The sequence below is a fragment of the Labrus mixtus genome, chromosome 14 (genome assembly GCF_963584025.1).
Source record: "Labrus mixtus chromosome 14, fLabMix1.1, whole genome shotgun sequence".
Classification (NCBI taxonomy): domain Eukaryota; kingdom Metazoa; phylum Chordata; class Actinopteri; order Labriformes; family Labridae; genus Labrus; species Labrus mixtus.
In genome coordinates, this window is record NC_083625.1 from 26,697,739 (window position 1) to 26,721,583 (window position 23,845).

Below are 23,845 nucleotides of genomic sequence, written 5' to 3' on the forward strand. Positions count from 1 at the left end.
GAATATAAAACAGATTTCATGTTATACAGAGAATTGCTATTTACAAGATTAACATTTTGCACTAGAAGAATATAAAACAGATTTCATGTTATACAGAGAATTGCTATTTACACGATTAACATTTCGCCCTAAAAGATCAAATCAATTAACAGTTGCAGCCCAGATTCCGACACTACTCTGACTTCTTGGACCAAGACTTAACAAGAGGACCATTTTCATAGTTTGTCAGGAGACATGCAACAGAATAAAGTTGGTTAATGTTTCCAAAAAGCCAGAGTGGAATCTCTGTCTCGAAGAACTGATCTGTTTGTCGCTAATTGATCCAGCATCGCTGTATGCTGGAGAGATGAAGGTGACTGCCCCGTGAGGTGCAACTCCAAGCAGCCCTTTGAGAGTGCAATTGGACTTGTATGCAGAGTATACCTCGCTTTGGAGAAGCGGTGATGTTGGACACTGGCACCTCAGCTCTGTGCAGTCTAGGATGACTGTGGTGTCTGCGTAGTCCTTAAACTCTGTTGGCAAATTTTCCCTAATTTTCTCCTCTGGTATCCAGATCCTCACTGACCCAAGCACAGTGTACAGAAAGTTGCTCCATGTTGTTATAATGCGACTGACTGTGGACTGGTGGACTCTGTACCGGTCAGCAAGGTCACGCTGTTTCAAACCAAGTGCAAGATAGTTCAAAAACATGAACATCTCATCTATGGGCTGCAGGGAGTGAGCCTGTTCAGAACAAATGAATAGCTGCATTAAGTTTCTCCCAAATCAGTTTATTTCTATCAAAACTGATCTTTGTCAAGCTGGTAAAGGAGAAAAATAATTATTGTTGTTATTTTCATTATTAACAGTACTTACTGCTGGAAAAGTGAACTCTGTGAAGTTGCCTCTCTGTGCTTGTGTCACCCTGACCATAGATGGTACTGCAGGTTCTATTTGGGTCCAGAAGCGCATGAGGAGGTCATAAGATCCAAACCTTAAATAATACAATTTAGATGTTAATATTCAACTTTGAATGGTTGTATTTTTTATAAAAACCACCATAAAATATGATTACCATAGCCTTGATTTCTTACACACACACACACGCACGCACACACACACACACACACACACACAATAATATGTATTAAATATTACATGTACAAGGATTCTGACAGCTGCTATTCCTCTACATTGCCACATGCTTTAAATCCTGCAATACACACAAACTTTGAGGCAGCACTGCATGCTAGTTTCATTAATTCAACAGCAAGCTGGACTCATTAAGATATGCATAGATCAGCTACATGTTTTAACACATGCAAACCTTTAGTGAATCAGACAGACCTTAGATGTCTAATGCTGAATCTGCACATGAACAGCTGTCTAGAATGTCACTGTCACTGTTTTGCACATTTACACCTGTGCCTCCCAGGAAAGTAGGTTAACAGGTATGCTGGAATCTTACCTTGTGAAAAAACGTCTGTCTCTGTCTGAGCCTGCAAACCGGTGAATGCCAAACCTTCAAGTGAAGTGTCTGGACTTGTTTTCTCAGCTGGTCGATCTCACTTCTTAGGGCCTTGTTTTCATCGAGAGCTAGGTCTACAACTGCCGGATCATTTGTGATGCTAGCTGCCTCCTCACATGATGTGTCCTCCTCCTCTACTGGCCGCTCCCTCCTCTCCCACACCCCCGCCTGTCTTGAAAGTGGAAGAGAGAAATTGTTCCACTCGAACAAGGCAGGGACTGCTCCCTTCCTCAACAATCTTCTTGCTGTCTCAGATAAGGGCTCACGAACATCTTCGTTTGTAAAATGCCGGCTACAAACGCGGGTATGGGGGCTAACCACGAAGTGATCTCACCTAATAGCATAAATCCATTTTCGTCTTGTTTCGAAATCCATTGGAAACGTGTGAAAACTGAGCGCTGAATTGTATTTACTGGATGCAGTACATAATGGCACACAACAATGTTCGGCTGTAGAACTAATAGTCCGTTGAAATGTATAGCTTTTCCCCGACATTACCGGATTTTAGAAGCAGCAGTGAAGCGATCAGAAACCGGAAATTAACCGGATATGATGAGGCTGGCTGAGATTTTACCGGAACTACGTCACCACCCATGCGTGCATATAGCCACTTCCCAGCATGCTTTGTGGTACTGGATAAACTGAAGATATTGAGTTGTTTAATGCTTTAAAAAGCAGGTGTTGTGTTTGTTAGTATTTGTAATGTGTGATTTACAGTAGAATGGTTTGTTGGCTTGTGTTCATTACTAGACTGTTTTTCCCCCAATGAGTCAGAGGGCTGTTGCTGTTGGTTATATATTTTGTTGAACACTCTCTCATTAGTTTTTGTATCATATCAGAGTGCTTTCGAGTGTTCTATGATGAGAACCCAATCTAAGTCTCGAGGGGCGGAACGAGACAGTGATGATCCACTTGTTAAAGTGAATAACTCTAACGGCTCAAACAGCCTCTCTCTATAACCTTGGTTTTGACCGTTCTGTGACGTCATCAAGGCGCGGGTGAAAACCGAACGTGCCTGTCAATTCCATCCCATGGTTACTAAGCAACTCGATCGTAAATATTACAACTACATCCACGGAGACGTTTCGCTCTTTAGTATCAGCCAATGGCGACGCTGGATTTGACCCGGATCTTGACCATCCAATCAGGGCCCGATGTGCTCCGGGGTTGCCAGAGTGTACCAGCACTAGATAAATTTACCTTGCTACAGTGATTTATTGTTTCTAAGTACTCACAGTACAACTGTGAAACTTAAACAGTGAGACGTGATTGGATTCTTGTGCTTCAAGTAGCTTCAGTATTTGGCTAGTATAGCTTGTATAATTTAATATACGTAGAGTTTATATTAACTCAGTGTTAGAAAGGACTGTGGATTACTTAGTATGATTATGTAGGACTCCACCTTCTTATATCACTTTAAAGTGAGACAGCTCTTTACCTTCTTGTGTGTCTCGTACATGGAAGCCAATTGTCTCTCTTCAAGTCAGTGTGCCTATGGACAGGGACAGACAGATGAGCAGAACTGGTTTACACTGGTTTTTGTTAGCCATGGAAACTTTTATTTCTGAAGTGCAAACACATCAACACATTTAGTTTAGACAAAACTCACTTTAGACACTAGGTGGCGGTATTTGACTGTTGTTTAAGTTATTGATCAGTATTTGGGTCAGCTGTTGTATCTGAAGCAAGTTCAACATATCCAGGCTTTCTTTGAGAAAGCTGGTTCAGCAAAGCCAGAAGCTCCAGATAACGATATCTGATAGCATGAGCTGATTATGAACTTTGTTAACTCAGGCGTTCTGCTTCAGGCTCTCAGCGTGTCACAGAAAGGGGACGTGTGAAAAGTCTTTTGACCATTCTTATTCACAAAAGCGCAGAGTGCAGGTGGTCCAATATGATGAGGTGTGATGATGAAGTTAAAGTGGTAAAACAGGATACTGCAACTGCTGATAAGGAATGAGAGAACAAGCCTGCAGAAAAGTATTGTGTACATTTGTACATGAATGTAATGATTTTACCACACACTGTTGATTTCAGATACAGATACTCACAGTACAACTGTGAAACTTAAAGAGTGAGACATGATTTCAGCAGTTTGAGCAGAAACTGCAGTCAGTTGGATTCTTGTGCTTCATGACAAATATGCAGAAGTAGCTTCAGTATTTGGCTAAAAAAAAAGTCAATTCAATGTACTGATTTGGTGTTGTGTGGTAATTATCCATTAAACGAATCAGACAGCCAATTTGTGTGCAGAACCTCACCGGAGCTGGAATCAGACTATGGACTGCTGTTTCCTTTGAGCATTGATTTCCTTGAAGACAGAAAGAAGAACAATTTAAACATGAACTAGACTTCTTGCAGAACCATAGAGGCTGTTAAAATCTTCTGCTAGTCTTCCTTACATTTTAAGAAAGATTATAAATTGTTACTAAAATGACTTTGATGCTGATAGCGGTTACAATAACACGGTCCAATCATATGAGAGATAATTTTACCTTTGAGTCCTATGTGAAGGCGTTCTCTTCAGAATCAGCGCTGCAAAGACAAGATGATGGCGTCCACCTTCACAACCTGCTGCTTCAGTCTGGCTGCATCATGGTCACCTACAGGAACACCACAGAAATGCAATCAAAGTACTTCACTTTATTTATCAGAGGATGTACTGTATGCAAAGTAGAATTCATTTGTTTTGGCTATAATTCCTCAAAAAGATTTGAGAGGTTTAAATTTAAGTGTAAAACTAAAAAGTTATAACAGACAAATATGATAATGAAATATCCAAAAGAGCATTTTAAATAGAAATGAATCTTGTTGAACAGAAATAGTGTTAAAAACAGGAAAGTTATTATATAACATATGAATCACATAATCATGGAGCAAAGCAAGAAGAGTATTTCTGAACAAATTCTGAATAATCTGAACCAAAGTCACAACAAACACCCCCCCCCCATTCTTTACTGAAATAAAAAGATAAATAATGTCCGTCACAGCCAGCTAGCCTACTTCAGTGTTAGCTAGCTAGCTAACGACATTACCCCCGAACAGCACATTAAACAAACATTTCAACTTACCAAGTTAACACAGATATCCTTACATCCCACAGCTTGGTTAGATGTGTTTACAGCAGAACAACTCACTCTGTCAGTCCAAGAGAGACAAACACAGAGTGGAAAAGTTCAATGGTGTCTCGGCTTTCCTTCACTACGTAACTTTGCTATTCACAAAGAGAGCTACGCAAGATCGGCGGCTGTCAATCATCGTCAAATATGACGTAAAATCCCGTTTTTCAACCTCAAATAACTTATTTAAAACAAACTTCACAGAAAAATGAGCACTTGAACACAATGTAGGGTGATAATAACTAATGATCACAGCAGAGTTTAGGTTTGGAAAAAAATTATGTGACGAGTATTTTAACTTTACAGTTTGACCCACATCCCATCTGTTATCACTGAGGAGGCGGGGTTTATGACCTATACTGCAGCCAGTCAGCAGGGGGAGCTCTACAAATAAAAGCTTCACTAGACCGGGGAGCTTGTCCTGTTCATTCTTTTTACAGTCTATGGCGGGAACAGCTACAGTGTGCGCCCACTGGCAACAACCATTTCACCTCACATTTGATTCATATTTGTGTGTGTGTGTGTTGCTACTTTAAGACAATACAGATCCATTTACCGTTTAGTAGTTTAATCAGTTCAATCACTGCCAATATGAACTGTGAGTCCTGCTGTTTTTATGACAGTAAAGATAGTCTATGAGCCTATACCTGAAACGTGTTCATTGTTTTGAACCGTACTGATTTTGATAAATACAGAGAAAATTCACCTGTGACAGTAGAGTGTTCATTTGCAGTTCAAAGTGCTTCACACATTACTTACAGGCTGAAAACCATGTAGACTATAATAATAACAGCTTGGAAACAAGAGCAAATTAAAATATATTATTAGATAATACATTAATACAATGAAATAAGGGAAATAAAATACAGTCATACAGTCATTCTCAATATCAGGCAAGTTCAACAAGATCTCTAGATCTCCATGTCAAAGCAGCTTACCCTATCTCCTGAGCATCCTGAGGGGCCGTGATTGTTCATAACCTGTAAAAGCCTCAATGACGTCATAATTATCGCCGAGGGTCTTACGTTTTTTCGGATGCATTAACACTGTCAGGTAAAACACGCATACCGGGCGATAGATGCGCTCTTTGTAGTCCATCAACGATAGATTGTAGTTTTTTTACACAGCAGACCCACGTGACACCTGCAACATCCGCCTAATGAAGTCGAAATCCCTCATCACAGCAGTTCTCTTTTCCTATCCCGTCCCGTTTTTGGTCGAGGTCAAGGAAGATAAGGTGAATAAGAAAATAGAGGGTAATTTTTGGGACTTTTCGAAAGTAGGCTACACCTTGAAAACACACTGTTTCAGGTAAGGAAGAATGCTGCGCGCTCTCTCGTTCTACTCCCGCGAGATCATGGGTTGCTTAGCTACCAACGTCAACAGATCCATTGACAAAACTAACACTAAACACTGTGTGAATCTTTGCTATCCGCATGCTAATATTTGTAAGGATTCGCGGATAATATTGAATTGTCAAATTAAATAATGGAGGTAAGTTCCTTTAACAAGTGTTTGTTCTCAAAAGTTTAACTTAATTTTGATGTTAAATGACATGAAAGCGCCGTGTTATATTTCGCATAGGCTAATAAATGGTATAAAGTTTGTCTATTTTGACGTCCATTTAAAAATATAGCCTATCTATTTTCACCTACTTGACTGCTCTCATTTCCTTTAGGGATAGCCTACCTACTGTAGGCATAACATGCTAATATCTTCCTTTTCAGTGGTCTAGCCATGTCTAGCCTGTCATGCCTTTTCTTTATTTCCTCTCTCTTGTGTCTCTGTTGTATGTAAAGGAACCGGGAGCAGGAGGAGAGGACATGTTTGGGTCCTTGGAGGAGTTTCAGAAGATCCTCAGTGAGCTGCTTGGAGACCAGAGTATGGACAAGGTCAGGGTGGAGTATGAGAAGCTCATCCAGGCTCTGAAGAAGTCCAGAGAGAACGAGAAGAGGCTGATGTCTAAATGCAGAGAGCTCAATGCAGAGATCGTGTCCGTCTCAACCAAAGTGGCAGCAGCCCTCAAACTGTCCCAGGAAGACGAGACCACGATTTCTTCACTAAAGAGGGTAAAGTATGAACACAAGAGGATACAGTGTAGCACGTCTCATTTACTTTTGTTTCTCAGCCTGATTTCAAATATTGAGGTCAGAATTATGTTACAACAAACATCCATAAATTAAAATGAGTATATTTGGTGTTTGCTATGCGAGTTATACTTTATTGTATTAGTTGGCTGATGTTTTATCTTTTTGTCCACTTTAAACTCAATAACCAAACATATTCATATGTTACTTTGCTTTACTGCAGGAGCTCGATAAAGCTTGGAAAATGGTTGACACTGCTCATGATAAAGAGAAAAAAGACAAAGAGACCATCAGGAATTTAAAAGAAGACATTTCCAACCTAATAAAGATGAATGAACAGCAAACTGGTTTCTCTAAGGACCAACAGCAGAGGTGAGACACTTTTGTGGTTTATTGTGTGAATACTGTCAGCAGGTAAAGGATTGTGAATAAATGATTGTCTTTTCAGTGAACGGCTAAAAGTAATCGAGGACCTGACTAAAGAAAGAGATCAGCTGTTGACAGATGTGGAAGATCTGAGAGATAAACTGAAGCAGACCTCTGTGACCCAGCAGGAGACTGAAGCCAAACGAGATGCTGCGTTAGAGAATATTTCTCAGGTAAATCTGTTGAACACTCTTGAACAGTATGCTTACCTTGAAGGTAGATGGTATTGTTTTAACTTATTGGTATACTCAAAAGTATATTATTTAACTTAGAACTCTGCCCTAAGCATCAATAAAATGCTCTTTTGAGGTAATCTTTTTTTAAACTTAAGTTAAAGGTTATCTGAAATAAAATATCCCCTTCCAACTCTCATTGTCGATTCAGCTTCCAGCAGCCAGTTTATTTGCAAAAGTGGAAAAACAAAGACATAAATACGTCTGATGAAAAAAGGAAAGATGAAGCAACAAGAACACATCTAAACCTAAACCAGCAAATTTTTCTAAATGAAATGAATACATGAATTACATTTGTTTTAGTCAAATCAACAATCATTGAGTTACATGTTGTTTATCACCCAGTCTTTGTAAACAGCCATGAGAGCCAACGAGTTCATTTTGAAGACAAGTTTTCAACATCATATCTAAATCATGACCAGGTTTTGTTCCTTCCCTCTCTTGATCCTGTCTGGACGAGAGGAAATGGGATGGAATTGAGCACTGGGAGTATCGTATACTGTAGTTATCCCAGAGAGGGATAACAACATAAAACGTTAAGATTTATATTTCAAAAATAATGATGAGCCCAAAACAAACTAGCTCCCTTCACTTACAGTAACAATGCTTAGATGAGAGGAAACTACCAGAACTGCCTTACGGGAAACAATAGGCAGAGAACTACCCAGCACAAACTAACAAACTGCACCCTGAAAGAAACTAGAAATGGTGAGTGAACGATGCACACTGGGTTCTGTGGTGTTTCTGCAGACTCAATGTGCGGATTAATAATCTTCCAAGCGGGAGTCCCTGGTTCAAATCCAACTAAGGCTTCTTCCCTGCATGTCTTTCCTCACTCTGACTCCCGATTTCCTATTCTACTCATTGTCCTGTCAGAATAAAGGCAGAAGCAAAAAGTCCCGCCCCCCCATTTAGTTGCATTTATTCATTGCTCAATTGTGTCTTTTCCTCCCACCAGAGATACATGGAGAGATGAAAGGATTTAAAGTGAGGGTGGAGAAAAGAGGAAATGTGTTTTAAGTGGCATGAGAAGTCCTTTCCTCTGAAGCGTTAAGTACAATCCGTTAGTGAAGTATTTACTTGTGCTGTTAAAGAATCAAAGTCTTTTTTCCAATCATTTGTAAACTTTGCTCCAGAGGTTGAATTTGAGCAGTTAACCCCTGAAGAGGAAACACAAACTCAAGTGAGATGTGAACTTGTCACTGCTCTGTGTCTGACTCCAGCTCCAGCAGGAGCTCCAGGTGCAGCAGAATGAGATTTCTCGGGAGATGAGGTTTAAAGAGAAGCTGGACAAGGAGGTGAAGCAGCTGCACGTCGACATGGAAGCAAAGATGGCGGATATCAAAGCTCTGAATCTGCAGGGCCAAAGAGCAAAAGAGGAGCAACAGAGACTGGAGCATCAGCTCAAAGAGCTCAAGGTTAGAAAGTCCTTATCTGATGAAATGTCATTCATTTACCTTAACCAGATACTTTATCTTTAAGAAATAAGGAATAAAATGTTTCCCATATAAAGAGAAAGCTCTTATTGTCTTACAAAAAAGTCATACAGTAAAGTATAATTTAACAAAAGATCCATATGAGCACAGTAAGGTTCAGGAATATTACAATTTGAGGCAGTCAATATTTTTACTACTTCAATACCAAACATTTTAAAGCAATACAATTTCCATCATTTGGATGATCCGTAGTAAAAAATAAAAAAAAATAAAGAAGCTGTATAAAAAATTCAGATCTTCAGTGATATTCAACCCAGAGCTGCCATGAGTGAATGAGAGAGAGAAGAGGAGGTCCATTCAAACTCACAGGTGGACACATAACGATTTTACTCAAGTCCCTGTGTCTCTTATAAAACTTTTTTTTAAAAGGAGAGCAGAACAAATGAGAGCAGAGGTGAAGGTGTCTCATCATGCTTTGGCAGCAGTTCTGTCCTGGCCAATGTATTTGTGCAATTTAGACAGTTTGCTCTACTTTTCCTGCAACACAATACTGGGTTCCCAGGACTCCTATTTTTGTTTCCATGGTGATACATACTGGTATTGTACTGTATAGTTTTAATGCTGGTATCGTGACAACCCTATTACCATTGGCCGCTGACAGATTTTTTACTGTGAGAGAGATGTGAAATGAAAAAGAGTTTCATTCTTGGTTTTGTTGTTGTGTTTATGAGGACATGAGGAATGTATGCTTTTAGTGAAATGAGCTTTATTTATGCTGACGTCTTTTGGCAGGGTGACTATGAAAAACTTGAAATGTGCTTCAGTAAGGGAACCTTCAGTGAAGCAGAGTTTGTGTTCCCAGATTGAGAGAGAGATAATTAAAGACAATGAGTAAATCATATAAAATACTGTGTTTAAAAGTTTTATTTTTGGTCAATAAACCAAAATGTTAACCTACAAACAAATATGAATTGACTTAAACTAAGTGGAACATTTGTATAAAACAAGCTGCAGATGTTACATCATAGAGTCAATGTAAAGTTAACAGTGAGCAATAACACACTCTTACTGACCTGCAGGATGTTGTAGAGACAGATCCTTCCCTCTCTCTGATCCTTTCTCTCACTGTGACAGATTTTAAACGAGCGGACGAGCAAGGAGCTGGAGCATACGCAGGTGAAGAATGGCAAACTGCAGCAGGAGAGCGAGCAGCTCTCATCAGTCAAAGAACATCTCTCCCTGGAGAACCAGCAGAGCGCCAATGAGCTCAAGGTAAACAGTGCAGCAGCAAAGAGACAGCCCTGACTCTTTAGGTAACATACAATGTATATAATGCTGATTTATAGTGTTTATGTGAGCCTTTTACTAAGAATGATTTTAAATGTGAACGAGATACAAAGAGCCATACAGTAAAAGAAGATATAGCTTCTAACTGCAATGTTACACAACACAGAGTTCAATCACACTAACGTTGGCAGATCACTACACCAAATAATGTATTTCTAAAATCTTAAAAAAGGGTCAAAGTTACATTTCTTTTATTTATTGAGGCACGAAGACATATTTCTAATGATATCTGTCTTTTCTTAAACGTGCAAACATTTTAGTGCACCTTTATTCATTAGTGTAACACCATACAGGTTTACTGCAGTGATGACATCATAGAAAGAGGTAGAGCTTTGTAGACTTTACTTTTTCATGTGATACAATGTAGAAGTGATGAGACTTTTATTTTGCTAACTATTGTCTCTAATCTGCTGCAGTGAATCATACCTGATGAGAGAATAGTGATTCTGCCTGATTTAACCACAAGGGGGCACTGCTCTTACAGTACATATTGTGTAGAGCAAATTAATGACAGGTCTAATGAGTTCATCACTGTTGCCGCTCCCAGAAAGACAAATGTGAATTAGTTATTATCATTTATTAATACATTTTCACTGAAAGGGGACATATTATGAAAAATCAACTTCTACAGTATTTTCGAACATATATTTGAGTAACCTGAGTGTCTACTGACCCACAAAATGTGAAATAAACCCATCCAGTCCTTTGTTTGTGGTCTGCATAAGTCTTACAATACAGAGAAAAATGCTTCATTTCAAATTTGCTCAACTTGTGATGTCACAGTGGGATTCTGGTAAAAAAAAAAAACTCCCCTCCTCCGGTATCTCCACCCATGGACTCCACCCCCAGCCTAGAGCAAAACTTGTGTGTATGTCCGCCATTTTTATTCTTGCCACAGAGGAGTGATGTCTACGGGGAAAACTCAGGGGGGGTCATTCTATTTAAAGAGACACACACACCAAAACGGAGCATTCTGAGAGAGCTGGTTTATACAGGGTCACAAATCTCCTCTGGTGCTTGATTCATGTTATATTTTGACCAAAGCACAGCACAGATGTTTCATTTAGACCACAGGAGACTGTTGGAAAAGGTGGAGAAGGGGTGATAATATGTCCTCTTTAAATCTTTGGAAAAGCTGAAGGAGGTAAAAAGAGGGAAAGAAGGAGACTAGAAAGAGGATGACTTTCAGCAAAGTGCCTGGGTTGTAATCCAAACCCTGGATGTACTCTCTAAGCTATAGGCATGCAAGCTCTACCAGATTGACTTCCAGAGGGGCCCAGGTTATATTTATGTCAGAATAACTTTGAAATGTATTTAATGAGGGCTGTGGTCAGACAGACGGACAAAACTTTTGTTTTGGTCCTCAGTGAACCCGCTCTTCTTTTATGAATAAACCCTTTCCTGTGCTTATTTCTGTTGTGTACTGATGCATACGACTCCTCCGCTCCAACTCCCAGATGAGAGAGGAGGAGGTGAATCAGATGCGTCAGGAGGTGGCCAAACAAACAAAAATGAGAGAAATCATCCAGAAGAAGTTCCACCAGATGGAGGAGCAGAAAGCTGACGTGGACGTGCAGAAGGAGACCCTGAAAGCTCAGGTCGCTGGTCTGGAGAAAGGTAAGAGAGCTCGCTGTGATTGAACAAAGACTCTCTCCCAGTGTTTCTCTCCCTCAGTGCTGAGCTGTTTAACATGAGATTAGTTCTTACATCTAACATGCATAACAGGTGTTTTAGGACTGCAGGAACTGTTTCATAGTTCTAGGAACTGTTTGAAACCTTCCCCCTTTTTATTGATTTAGCACTGCAGGAACTATGAACTCTTCTAGTTCCTGGAACCCCGTTTAGAGGAACCTTTTTAGCTCCTGCTTCTCAGAGTATGAACCATGGTGGTGCAAATGCAGACGGAAAAAAATCCTCATGGTGTGAGAGTGTAGGCACTGTCTTGTGGATAGTTCCTCTTCAAATAGTCCCCAGAACTGTTTGGTTTGAAAACATCTATTCTTGCTATTTGTTGAAAAGGAAGAGTAATTACCACTTCTTTAAAAATTGTACTCAGAGATGAATCTACTGTAGAAGGTGTTGATTTGACTTTTTAATAGATTGAGGTCACAAATGATTTAGAGGAAAACAAGCTCATCTGTTTGCCTTACATTCACTGACACAATCAGTTTCTGTACTTGTCCATTTGTGTTTCTATGTACTTTTTCTATATTCTGCTTATTTTCCAAACATAAAAACAGTGAATAATATCACTCCTCTTCTCATACATTATGATGTTTTATTCAGTCTTTGGCCTGCTAAATTACGTATTAGTAAGCTCATGTGAGGAAACAGTTAATAAACACACACAAGAATGTTTACTTTTAGCATGAAAATAAACCCTTCTCATCTTTCTCTCACTACAGATCTTGAATCTTCCAAAAAACAAGCTGAAGTTGACAGAAAAGCCATCGAGGAGCTGATCAGAGAGAGAGACATCTTGAATAAGGTTGAGTTTCTTTTCTTTCTTTAAATGGGCGGGACATTTAGTGAATCAGTGTCACAAAAGTATGTCAGCTGAGATACTCCTTACACGCAAGTTACATCACAAACAATAAGGAAAAACAATCTCAGTTTCATTGTGCTTATTCAGATTGGTTAACACAAGGCCAAAATAGATTTGTTTCTAGTCTGAACACAGATTGTGTATTCTCTGTACTGGAATTGTTGACAGTGAGATCAGCAGTAACTAGAGCAAAGGTGACCTACAGGGTATTTATACCCATGTCCTACACTTTTGATCAACAAACAACTTTCTGTTGGATGTTACTATTTTACAGCTGTAATTACTCATTTAGGCATTTTTAGATTTAGATTTTATATTAATTTAAAAAATCTTTCAAAATCACCTCATTTGGAAATCTATTGAAAAAACACACCAGCTGCTTAAGAACATAGCGTAGAAAATCACTCCTCTTTTAGTTCAAAACGAAAGTTCATGTAAAAAATATGTCCTAAAGAAACCTTCATAGGGCACATTTATCAACATACATAATGTCACACAAACACAATAATTACTTGAGCGAGCCTAAATATCAACATTTATGCAAGGTCATTAAAGGAGGGGATGGTCATTTTTATACAGATACACTTTTTAAGATTCTGGTTGAAATTGTCTTTAGGTCCTGACAGTAACTCATGTGCTCTGAAAAAGGAACGAAGAAAACCTGTCATCTGTAGCAGTTGAATGCTTGTAAAACTTTGACTGAGTGGCTAGGTGTTGACGGAGCACTGAGGGAATGCTACTTTCAAAACATGGTAGTTTTGGAAAATGACTGTTTTATTACTTAAATAGAAATACTCATAATGTGTTCCTGTACAAACCCATTCAATAGAACATGATCAAAGCGTCACAGTCTACGGAGAAACAGCAGAACCTGGTGAAACTCCTCGAGCAGGACAAGAAGACCCTTGAACATGAGATCAATGGTTACCGCCAGGAAGCCCAGAAGCAACGTAAAATCATCCAGCAGCTGGAGAAAGAACGGGACCGCTACATCAACGAGACCAGCAGCCTCATGCAGAAGGCAGGATTGTTATATTGTATTTCTTCACAACAGTATTGGTAAACTTTCCTTCACCTCAACTTCTCTGAGGGGAACTTTTCTTTGTTTCCACAGGTGCAGCAAAAAATGAGTGATGTTGAAGTAAGAGAGAGTGAGATATTTGACTGGAGAAAAAAAGTCACAGAGGCTGAGTGCAAACTCAAACAGCAAGAAAACCTGCTGGAGAGTGTTATTGCTGAAAGGAACCTCTACAGCAAAAACCTCATTGAGGCTCAGGTATGATGATTGTATTCTTATCATTCACATCGTATCTTCATCTCTGCAAAATGATCACTTTTAGATAAATTATTGTTGGATAAGACTGCTGTTGTTCGAGATCTTAACTTATGAAAGTCTTTCACAGTGTATATCGGGCTGTTTCTGCTCCAATGTATCAAAATTTAGTTTAAATCAAAACTACATTAAGTGGATATAGTCCTACCCCTCAGGCGTCCCACAAAGATCCATTTTGGGCCCACTTCAAATGTTCTTATATACAGATAATCAGCCATTCCTTTTCCCTGATTTAGACTCAAATATTAGCTGATGATATGGTCATATCTGTATAAATACAAAAAAAAAGGATTTGCCTACGTTTGAGTTAATGCCATAGCCCATTTTACTGAGGAATTAAATCATCTACAACTAAATCTACAACTTAATGTGCCAGAAACTACCAGTTTGTTCTTCACTAAAAACCTATTTATCATTGATCCACTAATTATTGCAATTGGACATAGGTCAGATACAAAGATCTCAGGTGACTTGTTTTTGTACTGAGTCAGGTACACGCTACAAGACTTTAACATGTTTTAAAAACAACTAAATCCTCTCATGTCTCAAGATATTTAGTCAAAGACTAGAAGATGTCACAAGACTGGGCATCTTAAACGGTCACTCTTCAAAGAACTACAACAAATAACAATTACAAACACTTAAATTTAAGAACTTTATTTGTTTTATTCCTAATTATATAAAAAAATATAATTACACTTTTTATGAGCCACATTCACCTGACAAGTCCAGATAAACATCTTATATTAAGATATCAAAAGCAAAAATAAAGCCTCAATTGCTAAAAAAAAAGTCTGCCAATGGGGCAAGCAAGGTATCTTGAGATGAGGTAAAGACATCATCTGGATTTATCTGGACTTGTCAGGTAAATGTGGCTCATATTAAGTTTTAATGAGATATTTCTGACTCCTTCATAACAACCTGCATTAACAGTCAGCAAGCCTGTGAGTTAGTTGTGACATTTAGTAATGAGTTAAAATAGAAAATCAATCTAATGGTTTTGCATGATATTTCTTAACTTAATTCTGTTTGTCACTGTCAAACATCTTGTAATGATATTTTTGACCACTGGTTGAAACTATTTATTGTCATAGTATAACATATACATACATATTTAACAATTGTAGTGGTCTAAAATGCTGCCCTCTCTCTCTCTTTTCCATTGCCTCCCTCTGCTGTCTTGTCTCTCTACCTCAGGAAGAGATTGCAGAGATAAAGAGGAAGATGAAGACCATGAACAACCAGGTCACCAGACTGAGAGATGAGATCACGGGGAAGGAGCTGGCCCTCACCAAAGACCAGCAGGAACAAAAGCGCTTAGAGAAAGATAACGAGGCACTCAAGGTACTAAATGTAACAAAGCCACAGGAAATTGAACTCACAAGCACGACTCAAAACACAGTCCTTGGTAAGAAAAAAACAGTCTTTATACAGAATCCAAAAAAGGGAACAGGCAAAGAAAGTCGATTCCAAAAGTTATTTGAGAGAAACAAAAGGCTTGTATGCTTCACACAGAGGTCAAAGACGAACTGGCACTGAAGGAAGGGAAGCCACAGACTAAATACTAAGGTGAGGGGGAAGACAACGAGATACAGCTGGGAAACACATGAGGGCAGGAAGTGAAGGATCTGAAATGAGAGGAGAGGTTAGTGACCCAAAACAGGAAATAATACAAGTAGAAATACATAACCTAAGACACAGAGCTGGACATGACACTACAGTCTTTTGAGGGTTTCTTTTGGGTCCCTCATCCTTATGTAAATTGTCATCATTTAGCCATTTCGGTCACCCTATTTTGCCCAAAAGTCAGTTTATAAAAACATAGGATACTGTGTTCTTTGCTGAAAGTTACCAGGGCACTGGGAACATTTGACGTTTTCTTCACCCTCGTCTATTCTTATAGACACAATATCTTCAAATTCACTCTGATGTCCTCTTATTATCTTATTATCTCCATGTATTCATGGAAATTGTCAAAATTCATCGTGACTATGTGAAAAGTGTCATGCACGACCTGCTCCAACCTCCAACCTCAGAGACAAGGAAGTGTGGACAACACTAACTTGATGAATACAAAGGAGAAATTCTTCCTGCATATTATCATATGCTGTTTTGTAAAGCGTCTCGAGATAACACTTGTCATGAATTGGCGCTATACAAATATTGATTGATTGATTGATTGATTGATAGTGACCACAGCATTTCTGCAAAGAGAGTTTTATCTCATCTGGTTTATATCTGTGAGACAGAATGACACAATCTTCAATTTATGTGCACAAACTTCCCACACTCTAAATTTATCCTCTTTTTTTTATGTTGTGCAAGGATTTACTGACACTTACACGCATAGGAACACATCCCCCCCGGCTCAAGTAACACTCTCAGTCTGAGAGAAACACTGATGGATTTAAAATTGCAACCTGACTAGTTGATGTAGGCTTTTAACACCAAACCAGTAATGGTAGTTCAGGCTTCATTCGTGGTACTTTCCAGCACTGTTTATGTCTAACTAGGGTATGTGTACACTCATCTTTGTGCCCTGCTGCAGGTGGAGCTGCAGACAATCCGGCTTCAGCTACAAGAAAAAAAGCAGCATGTTGACAGTCAGAAAGCAGAACAGCAAAAACTGCAGAAGATTATAGCAGACGCTGATGCTGAGCAGATCCAACAGAAGAAGCAGCTGGAACAGGTACAGAAAGAAAACAGAGACAGGATGAAAAAAACAAAGATCTATATCTGATAACTTGTTGGTGAATCTTCTCTGAAGGTTATCAGAGAGCGGGACAGCCTGGGCAAGCAGCTGCTCCGCCACAATGATGAGCGTGCTCTGCTGTACGAGAAGATCAGGATCCAGCAGTCCATCCTGAGTAAGGGGGACTTCCACTACAGCCAGAGGATTGAGGACATCCGCCTGCTCAAGCTGGAGATCAAGAGGCTCCGACGCAAGAAGAGCATCCTGGACAAGACTGTTCCTAACACAGAGGACCTGAGGTAACAGAGAGAAGCATGCGGGTTAATGAGATCATCGGGTGGATGATGAGTTTGAAAAAGACAGTCAGCACTGAATTTGCTCGAACAGAAGAGCTGTGAGTAGTAGTAACAGGAAATCAACCTACGCCCGTCGATCATAAACCACATGCAGGTTTTACATAGAGAAAAGCAGTTATGAGGTATCTAAGTGAAAATAGACACTGTGCACTTTCACAAGAGAATGTCAGGTGAATCTCAATGGTAACATGCTGAGCTTTGTGCTGTGCTTTCACACCATCTTGATGTACTTACATGAAGCTCAAACTCACTATAAGCTACACTCAGATTAATTGGCACCAAAGAAGTGTTGCGTTTCTGATTTATTTTGGATTCAGGAGGGACATGACACAAACACAGGTGTGACATCAGCAAATAGAGATATGAAGTGAGGCTTATAGCTCATATTCACTCTTTATTTTGTGTTTATTGTGCAGACCTAGGTGAGATACTATTGTTACATAAATAAAAATGCATTTAACAGTTAGTTTTTATGGCAAATTGATAAAATAACAGTCAAGCAACTGTTTGCAAGTTAACTCCTTAGCAAGCATGTGATCATATGATGTATAATGGTTTTAATTAAAGCAACTGGGTGTACCAGTAGGCAAATCTGTGCTGTTGCTTGTTGGCCAACCCATTAATCACTGGCACACGGTAAATCTGACTGAGGGCAGAAAGCAGAGAGAAAGAGATGACCTACAAAGTGCAGCATTTAGAGTAGATGATTCAAATTAAAGATGGAGGAAGAGAGAGATCCAGAGCCAGAGGTAGGACTGACCTTCAAACTTCTAGTTTTTTTTAAACCTCAGTATCTTAAATACGGCTTTCCATATAAGAGTTCAAAACGTCCTGCAGCCTGTAGTGACTACATAACCTGTATTTGAATAGTTCTAAACGTTTATTATCATGCATAGTAAACTTGACGTTTTGAGGCAAAGGATGAGTAGTGTATTATCGTTGTTAGTATTTACTCCCTAAAGTTGTCCTACAGTGAATTATGAGACACATTGAGAATATTTACTATTAAAGCGCTGTGTAGTGTAAGTAAGTTATTAAGATGTTATATCTTTATTTAACCTCGGATTTAAGAAGGGGCACCACTTCCTGTTAAAGGAAGAAAATAACTTTAATGGTATAAATTAATTAATTAATCAGTCAGTTTCATATCTTGAAAGAAGTAAGTTCTGGAAATGTTAAACAAGAAAACACACAGACAAAGTCCTGAATTTTATGTGTAAAATTTAATATAAAAGGGGTAAACAATAATGTATAGATGAAACAGATAAAGAATATGATTATTATGATCAGGCGGCTGGTCCCGCTTTTCAGTCTCTGGCAAGCGGTTCTTTTCAGGCCCAGAGAGGTCCACGGGCCAGATTAGATGCCTTAACAACTCGGTCGGAGTATGCAGCTGGGATGGAGATTGTACGTCGGTTCAGCTGTTGTCTCAGAAGCTCCAAGAGGATCCAACAGGAAAAAATATGTATATGTATATATATATATATATAATATAAGAGTCTTTTGATACGTCAATTTCCAATTCATGGCCATCTTGATGAATCCAAACTAAGTAATTGGCGTTCAAAATTGAAGAGACTTTGGAGAAGAAAGTTCAAAAACCTTGCTTGAGCCAGAAAGAATTGATGTTTCCAAAAATTGTGCGTGAAAAAGAAAGTTTGGCAGAGACTCGTCTCTACGGCACAAATTTAAAAGAAGTGGTTCGGACCGAAGTCCGAAGAGAAGAGAGCAAGAACTGAAGCTCTAAACTTCAAGAAACCAAAACTAAGACGAACCAATGATCTGAGCTCAGTGTGAACTCTTATCACCTGGATGGGAGGAGGGGGGTCTGCAGGCAAAGAGGGGTGCCGCCCACGGGTGACTCCCATTCTGACCGGAGGACAATTGTTTAAACTAAACCGAGTTTACTCAATAAGATTAAGAATAAGAATCTAAACATATATACGTCACCATACATTCATTTTGATATTATTTCTATCAGATCCACGTTGATGTAGGTTCACGTCATATATTTAGACAAACATTTCTATCAGATTCATGTTGAGATGAAAATCACACCATCTGGGAACATCCTCAGTCAATCCCAGCCTGTAGGTGAACAAAAACATGTTATACAGTCAACATTCTTAATAAGACATATTAATAAAGTAGGAAAATAAATTGGTGTCTTTAAATAACACCTTCTATAGCTAATATCAAAGAGTATGCTTTATAACACCTCTAAATGTATAATTATGAAGGTTATGTATTCATGGATATTCTAACACTAGATGGCAATAGCGCTCCTCGTCAAATTCCTATTAAACATAATATAACTCTTATTCCTATTCTGAAGATCAGATTTTGAGTTTAAAAAGATGATTATAATAGATTCAATGTGACAATTACAAATATCTAGATGAAGAAAGACATAAATGTTAATTTGATGCAGAATTGAAAGTTGTGATTTAATTCAGTTCTTCAGCAGTCCTTCAACAGATGGTCAATTTTACGACTTTGCAGAGACTGGTTTCGGTCACAGTTCATGTCTTTGGGGTCAATTCGTGCAGAGTGTTCTGTTTCCGCTCGATTGTTTATTCCAGGTGTTGTAAAAGTTCATAATATCCTGTCTGAGAGGGAGGCTTAAATCATTGATCAGTTCCTTTGTTCCTTGGTAAAAGTAATGTTAATCCACAGTCCTGAGTCCTGCAGGAAGAGAGGTTGTAAACGTGTCTGCTGATAACGGCTACAGCTGCATGTAATAACTGTGTTAAATTAAATTAAACTGTGCTGTCACAGGCGAGAGCTGTTCCACTTGCAGAGGGAGCTGCTGAGAGAGAGGGTGAGGAGCAGCGTCCTGGAGGATCAGCTGAAGCCCATCAACATTCACAGATGGAGACGACTGGAGGTGAACCACTTGTTTAAAGTGTTTATGAGCTGGAGGGAACTTTAGCTCTGTGCTGTTGTAATTGTTTTTCTTTACAGGTAACATGAAGTTCTCCTTTGTAGTGTTGGTGAAAGTCCTCTCAAATCTTGACCAAATTCTTTGGTAATGACTCTCCCCTGCAGGGCAGTGATCCTGGAAAATACGAACTCATCCAGAAGATTCAGTCCTTACAAAAACGACTCATCACCAAAACTCAAGAGCTGGAGGAACGGGAACTCTTATTACAGGTAGATACTCATTACACTAGAGCACACTGCACATCACTGTGCATTTCTATAAAAGGAGCTGGTTCAACAAATGAAGCCAGAAAGGGCTGGTGGAGTGGTTAGCTCTGTTGCTTCACAGCGAGGAGGTTCCTGGTTTGCATGTTCTCCTCGTGCATGTGTGGGTTCTCTACGGTTCTCCAGCCTCCTCCCACAGTCCAAACACATGCTCGTTAGGTTAATTAATGACTCTAAATTTCCCGTAGATGTGAATGTGATTGTGCCTGCTTGTCTGTCTCTATATTGAAGAAGCAAAGTGGGATTTTCTAGCACAACTTCACCAACTAGCAAGGTGCATGAAGAGTGAACGGCTTGAAGAGTATAAAATGTTCCAGCAACACTTGTAGTATGAAGATCAATTTTATTAACAAATTAGACCGAAACGAAACGCGTCGGTCTAATTTGTTAATAAAATTGATCTTCATACTACAAGTGTTGCTGGAGCATTTTGATCTCTGTCTGTCTCTATATGAATGGTGTACCCCGCCTCTCGCTCAATGACAGCTGGGATCAGCTCCAGCCCCCCGCCACCCTGTACGGGAGAAAAGTGGTATAGATAACTGATAGATGGATGAAGACAGAAATGTTTGTGACCTAGTAGCGAGGTGTGTGACATAGTGACATAAGCACATTTACAAAATCAGACCACTGTATAACCATTTAAAAAGAAATGTTTCTGTCTGAACAAGACAGAGAAAAATGACTGTGTTTATTTAAAAAAGGCTAAAGTTAAACAGGTTCACAGGTGTAAGTGTGTAAAACTCAATTATAAAGCTGCAGCTCTTCCAGCTGCTCCTGTCGTCCCCTAGAGAGAGGATTACATTAAACTGGTGCTGAAGACACTGCCAACGAATCCTGAGTGTTGGGATCTGTTTTGTTTCTTACTCAGCACACCGGTCTGCTGCTGCTGTGTTTCAATCTGTGTAATTATCTAACACTATGTCCTCCTATTGCTTTAACTGTTTCATCTTCATTCATTGTATTCCCCACAAAGGAGAAGGAGAAGCTGTACGTGGAGCTGAAGCACATTCTGGCCCGTCATCCAGGTCCAGAGGCGGTGGAGCAGCTCCAGCAGTGTCAGTGGACCCTCAGAGACAGAACTAAGAAACTCAAGGTCATCCGCTTTCACATTCTCTGTCCCTACAGTAGCAATCCTCTATGTCCATTTAAAACACGGTTGTGATGTCAATTGAAAAAAGATGTATTCAATGTATCCGTTTATTTTACAGGGACACATGCAATGAACATTGCTTCATATGTAAAATACTGTTCAGAGCAGATGCCATGCTTACAGGTTTCTAGCCGGGGCTGATTTACAACCCCTGTCCCTGGCTCGGCTTTTAAGATTCAAACAGAATCTTTAGACTCAAAGAAATACAGAAACAGTCATACTATACAAATAAAGACATTATAAACTCTACACAGATAAGAGACTAAATAAGACCAAACAGTAAAAATGAGGAGTATAAGAGGAAACAGTCAATACTCAAAGACTTGTTCAGTTTCAAGTTGGATCGAGGCTTTCCTTGAAAGCTAAACTTCATATTTGTGTCCATGTGTTGTAGCTGTGAGCGGATAGTGTTACAAATAGTTCATCCTTTAAGTGTCATTTTTTTAAGTCATACCTTCTCAGTTTATACAGCTCGCTTTGTTAGTGCCCATTTCACTTTTAATCTCATATCATACACAAATGTACAGGCCTGATTTAAGGTTAATGTCATAAAGCTACTCTTCTTCTTTTTCAACCTGCTCAGCTTCTTTTGTAAAAGTTTTTAAAGATAAAAAGAAAGTTAGAGAAAAACTTTTTTTTATGAGAGAGCTAATGTTTTTATGAGAGAGCTAATGTCATGTCTTTTTTCATTTTTCCATCTCACTCCACAGGCTCTGATAGCCGAGCTGAGGATGCTCGACTCTAAGATGAACGAGTACAAAAGTGAGAATCAAAGTTTAGCCGGCGAGCTAGCAAACATTAAGAAGAAGTACCTGAGTCAGAAAAAGCTTCACAGGTGAGGCTCATTATTTGACAGCTCGAGACTAAAATACACGATTCATTGTACGCAGAGAAAACATCCCCTGTAGCATCTTGTGATGGTTGTGTGTGCTCTCTGATTGTGCGTCTCTTCAGTGAGCAGAGGTCTAAAGTGAAGGTGGAGCAGCTGGAGCCGCTGCCTCAGCTGAGCAGCAAACCTCACTTCACAGGAGGAGGCTTCAGGATCGACAACCCGGCCAGAAGACAATAGACGATGAGACTCCTGTCACACATTTCTCCTACGACATCACCTGACATTATCAGCCAATCAAAGGGCTTCAAACATCCTTTTTTACCAACAAGCAATCATGAACTCTGAAAAAGACTAGTAGATGACATTGATAATGCATCATGTTGATTTATCATTAAAAGAAGGCTAATTTATTTATTTAAGACTGTTGAGAATTTTATTTGGATCCTGGATATAATTCAACCTGACAACATATTACCTGTAAAAAGCACTTTTTATAGAGCGGATATTAAGTAACAAAGTTAAAGTTATCCTCCTTTATTCCTTGGTGAGTGTTCAACATGATGTTCATGTCATCACCACTAGATGTCAGCAAAACACAGACTGACTAAATATCACAACAACAGCTTCCATCTCCCAGAGTACTTTAGAAATATGTCGATGAAAACATTTACTTTGATAGAAATGTTATGTAAACATCTTAAATAAATAAATTATATATATGTTTTATGTTTGTGTAATTATATTTTAAACATGGGACTCCAAATTAAAGCTTTAGCACAGGGCTATTCAACTTTATTGTTCCGGGGGGAAAATTTTCAGAAAGCTAAGGACCATCAACAACACAAGCGTGTGATAGGCTGCTAGTACAGGACCAAAGACGTTCTATGAAACGGGAGCGCTGTGCATTCTTTAAAAAAACGTTACTGTGACAACAATGACAGTCATTCAGAATGCCTGCTTTAGCATGAGGTGCAGAATCTCATTGTGTTGATGTTGAGTCCGCACAGCGCCCATACGCTCGCTTCAATTTTGTTTTGGTTAATTGGCTCCTGTTGTCTCTCTTTGAATGGTCATGACAAACAGAAGTTGTTCATGTAGTGCTGGACAATCACAAAGTCTGGGTTCATCATTTGGTGTTGTAAAGTCCATCTGAAGGTCCTCACATACTTGATGACTTCACAGTGAGACAGACCTCAAAGTTTGTGAGTCTGTGGGTGTGGAGACTGTGATTTGGGTAAGACCACATGACACACAACACAGTATTGTTTGTAGTCCTCTTTGTAAATTAACCCAAAATTGCGTGAGAAGAAATGACTTTAATCTCTATGCAAATCTAAATGTTGATGACTTAGCAAGCTTCTGCAAAATGAAGTTTTACCCCCTGACTCTGCTCAACGCTCTTCTTCCTCTGTGTCCCTCCTCCTGAAAAACAAACCCACAGCATCAACAGCTCTGCTCTGCTTGTTGAAAGAGTCTAAAAAGTGAGCACAAAGTCCTTCTTACTCCCCCTTGTTGTTTGTGGAGTAAAACAGATTCTCCAGTGCAATTACAGCGTAACTATGGAAACCATGT

At 39.2% G+C, this 23,845-nt stretch overlaps 1 protein-coding gene and 1 long non-coding RNA gene across 3 annotated transcripts in view; one reads left to right on the forward strand and one right to left on the reverse strand.

Moving 5' to 3' along the window:
• Positions 1–5,045, reverse strand: part of LOC132988575 (uncharacterized) — a 116,235-nt gene extending 111,190 nt beyond the window's left edge. The window contains exons 1-3 of one of the 2 annotated variants that reach the window (XR_009675824.1): positions 4,579–5,045; positions 4,003–4,169; positions 3,592–3,818 (exon numbers count right to left, since the gene is read on the reverse strand). This is a non-coding gene — a long non-coding RNA (uncharacterized LOC132988575). Of the gene's footprint in view, positions 1–3,591; positions 3,819–4,002; positions 4,207–4,578 lie in introns of those variants that run through there. The other variant, XR_009675823.1, reaches the window with a different exon arrangement.
• A 998-nt stretch (positions 5,046–6,043) lies between these two features.
• On the forward strand, positions 6,044–22,992 carry cfap58 (cilia and flagella associated protein 58). Its single transcript, XM_061056020.1, has 18 exons — positions 6,044–6,120; positions 6,426–6,695; positions 6,937–7,085; positions 7,162–7,312; positions 8,596–8,790; positions 9,943–10,080; positions 11,613–11,772; positions 12,561–12,643; positions 13,530–13,721; positions 13,815–13,976; positions 15,231–15,377; positions 16,582–16,722; positions 16,801–17,024; positions 19,860–19,968; positions 20,130–20,234; positions 21,265–21,384; positions 22,152–22,276; positions 22,396–22,992. The coding sequence occupies exons 1-18, from the start codon at positions 6,115–6,117 to the stop codon at positions 22,508–22,510; spliced, it is 2,592 nt and encodes an 863-aa protein (XP_060912003.1). The 5' UTR covers positions 6,044–6,114; the 3' UTR covers positions 22,511–22,992.
• The last annotated feature ends 853 nt before the right edge of the window (positions 22,993–23,845 follow it).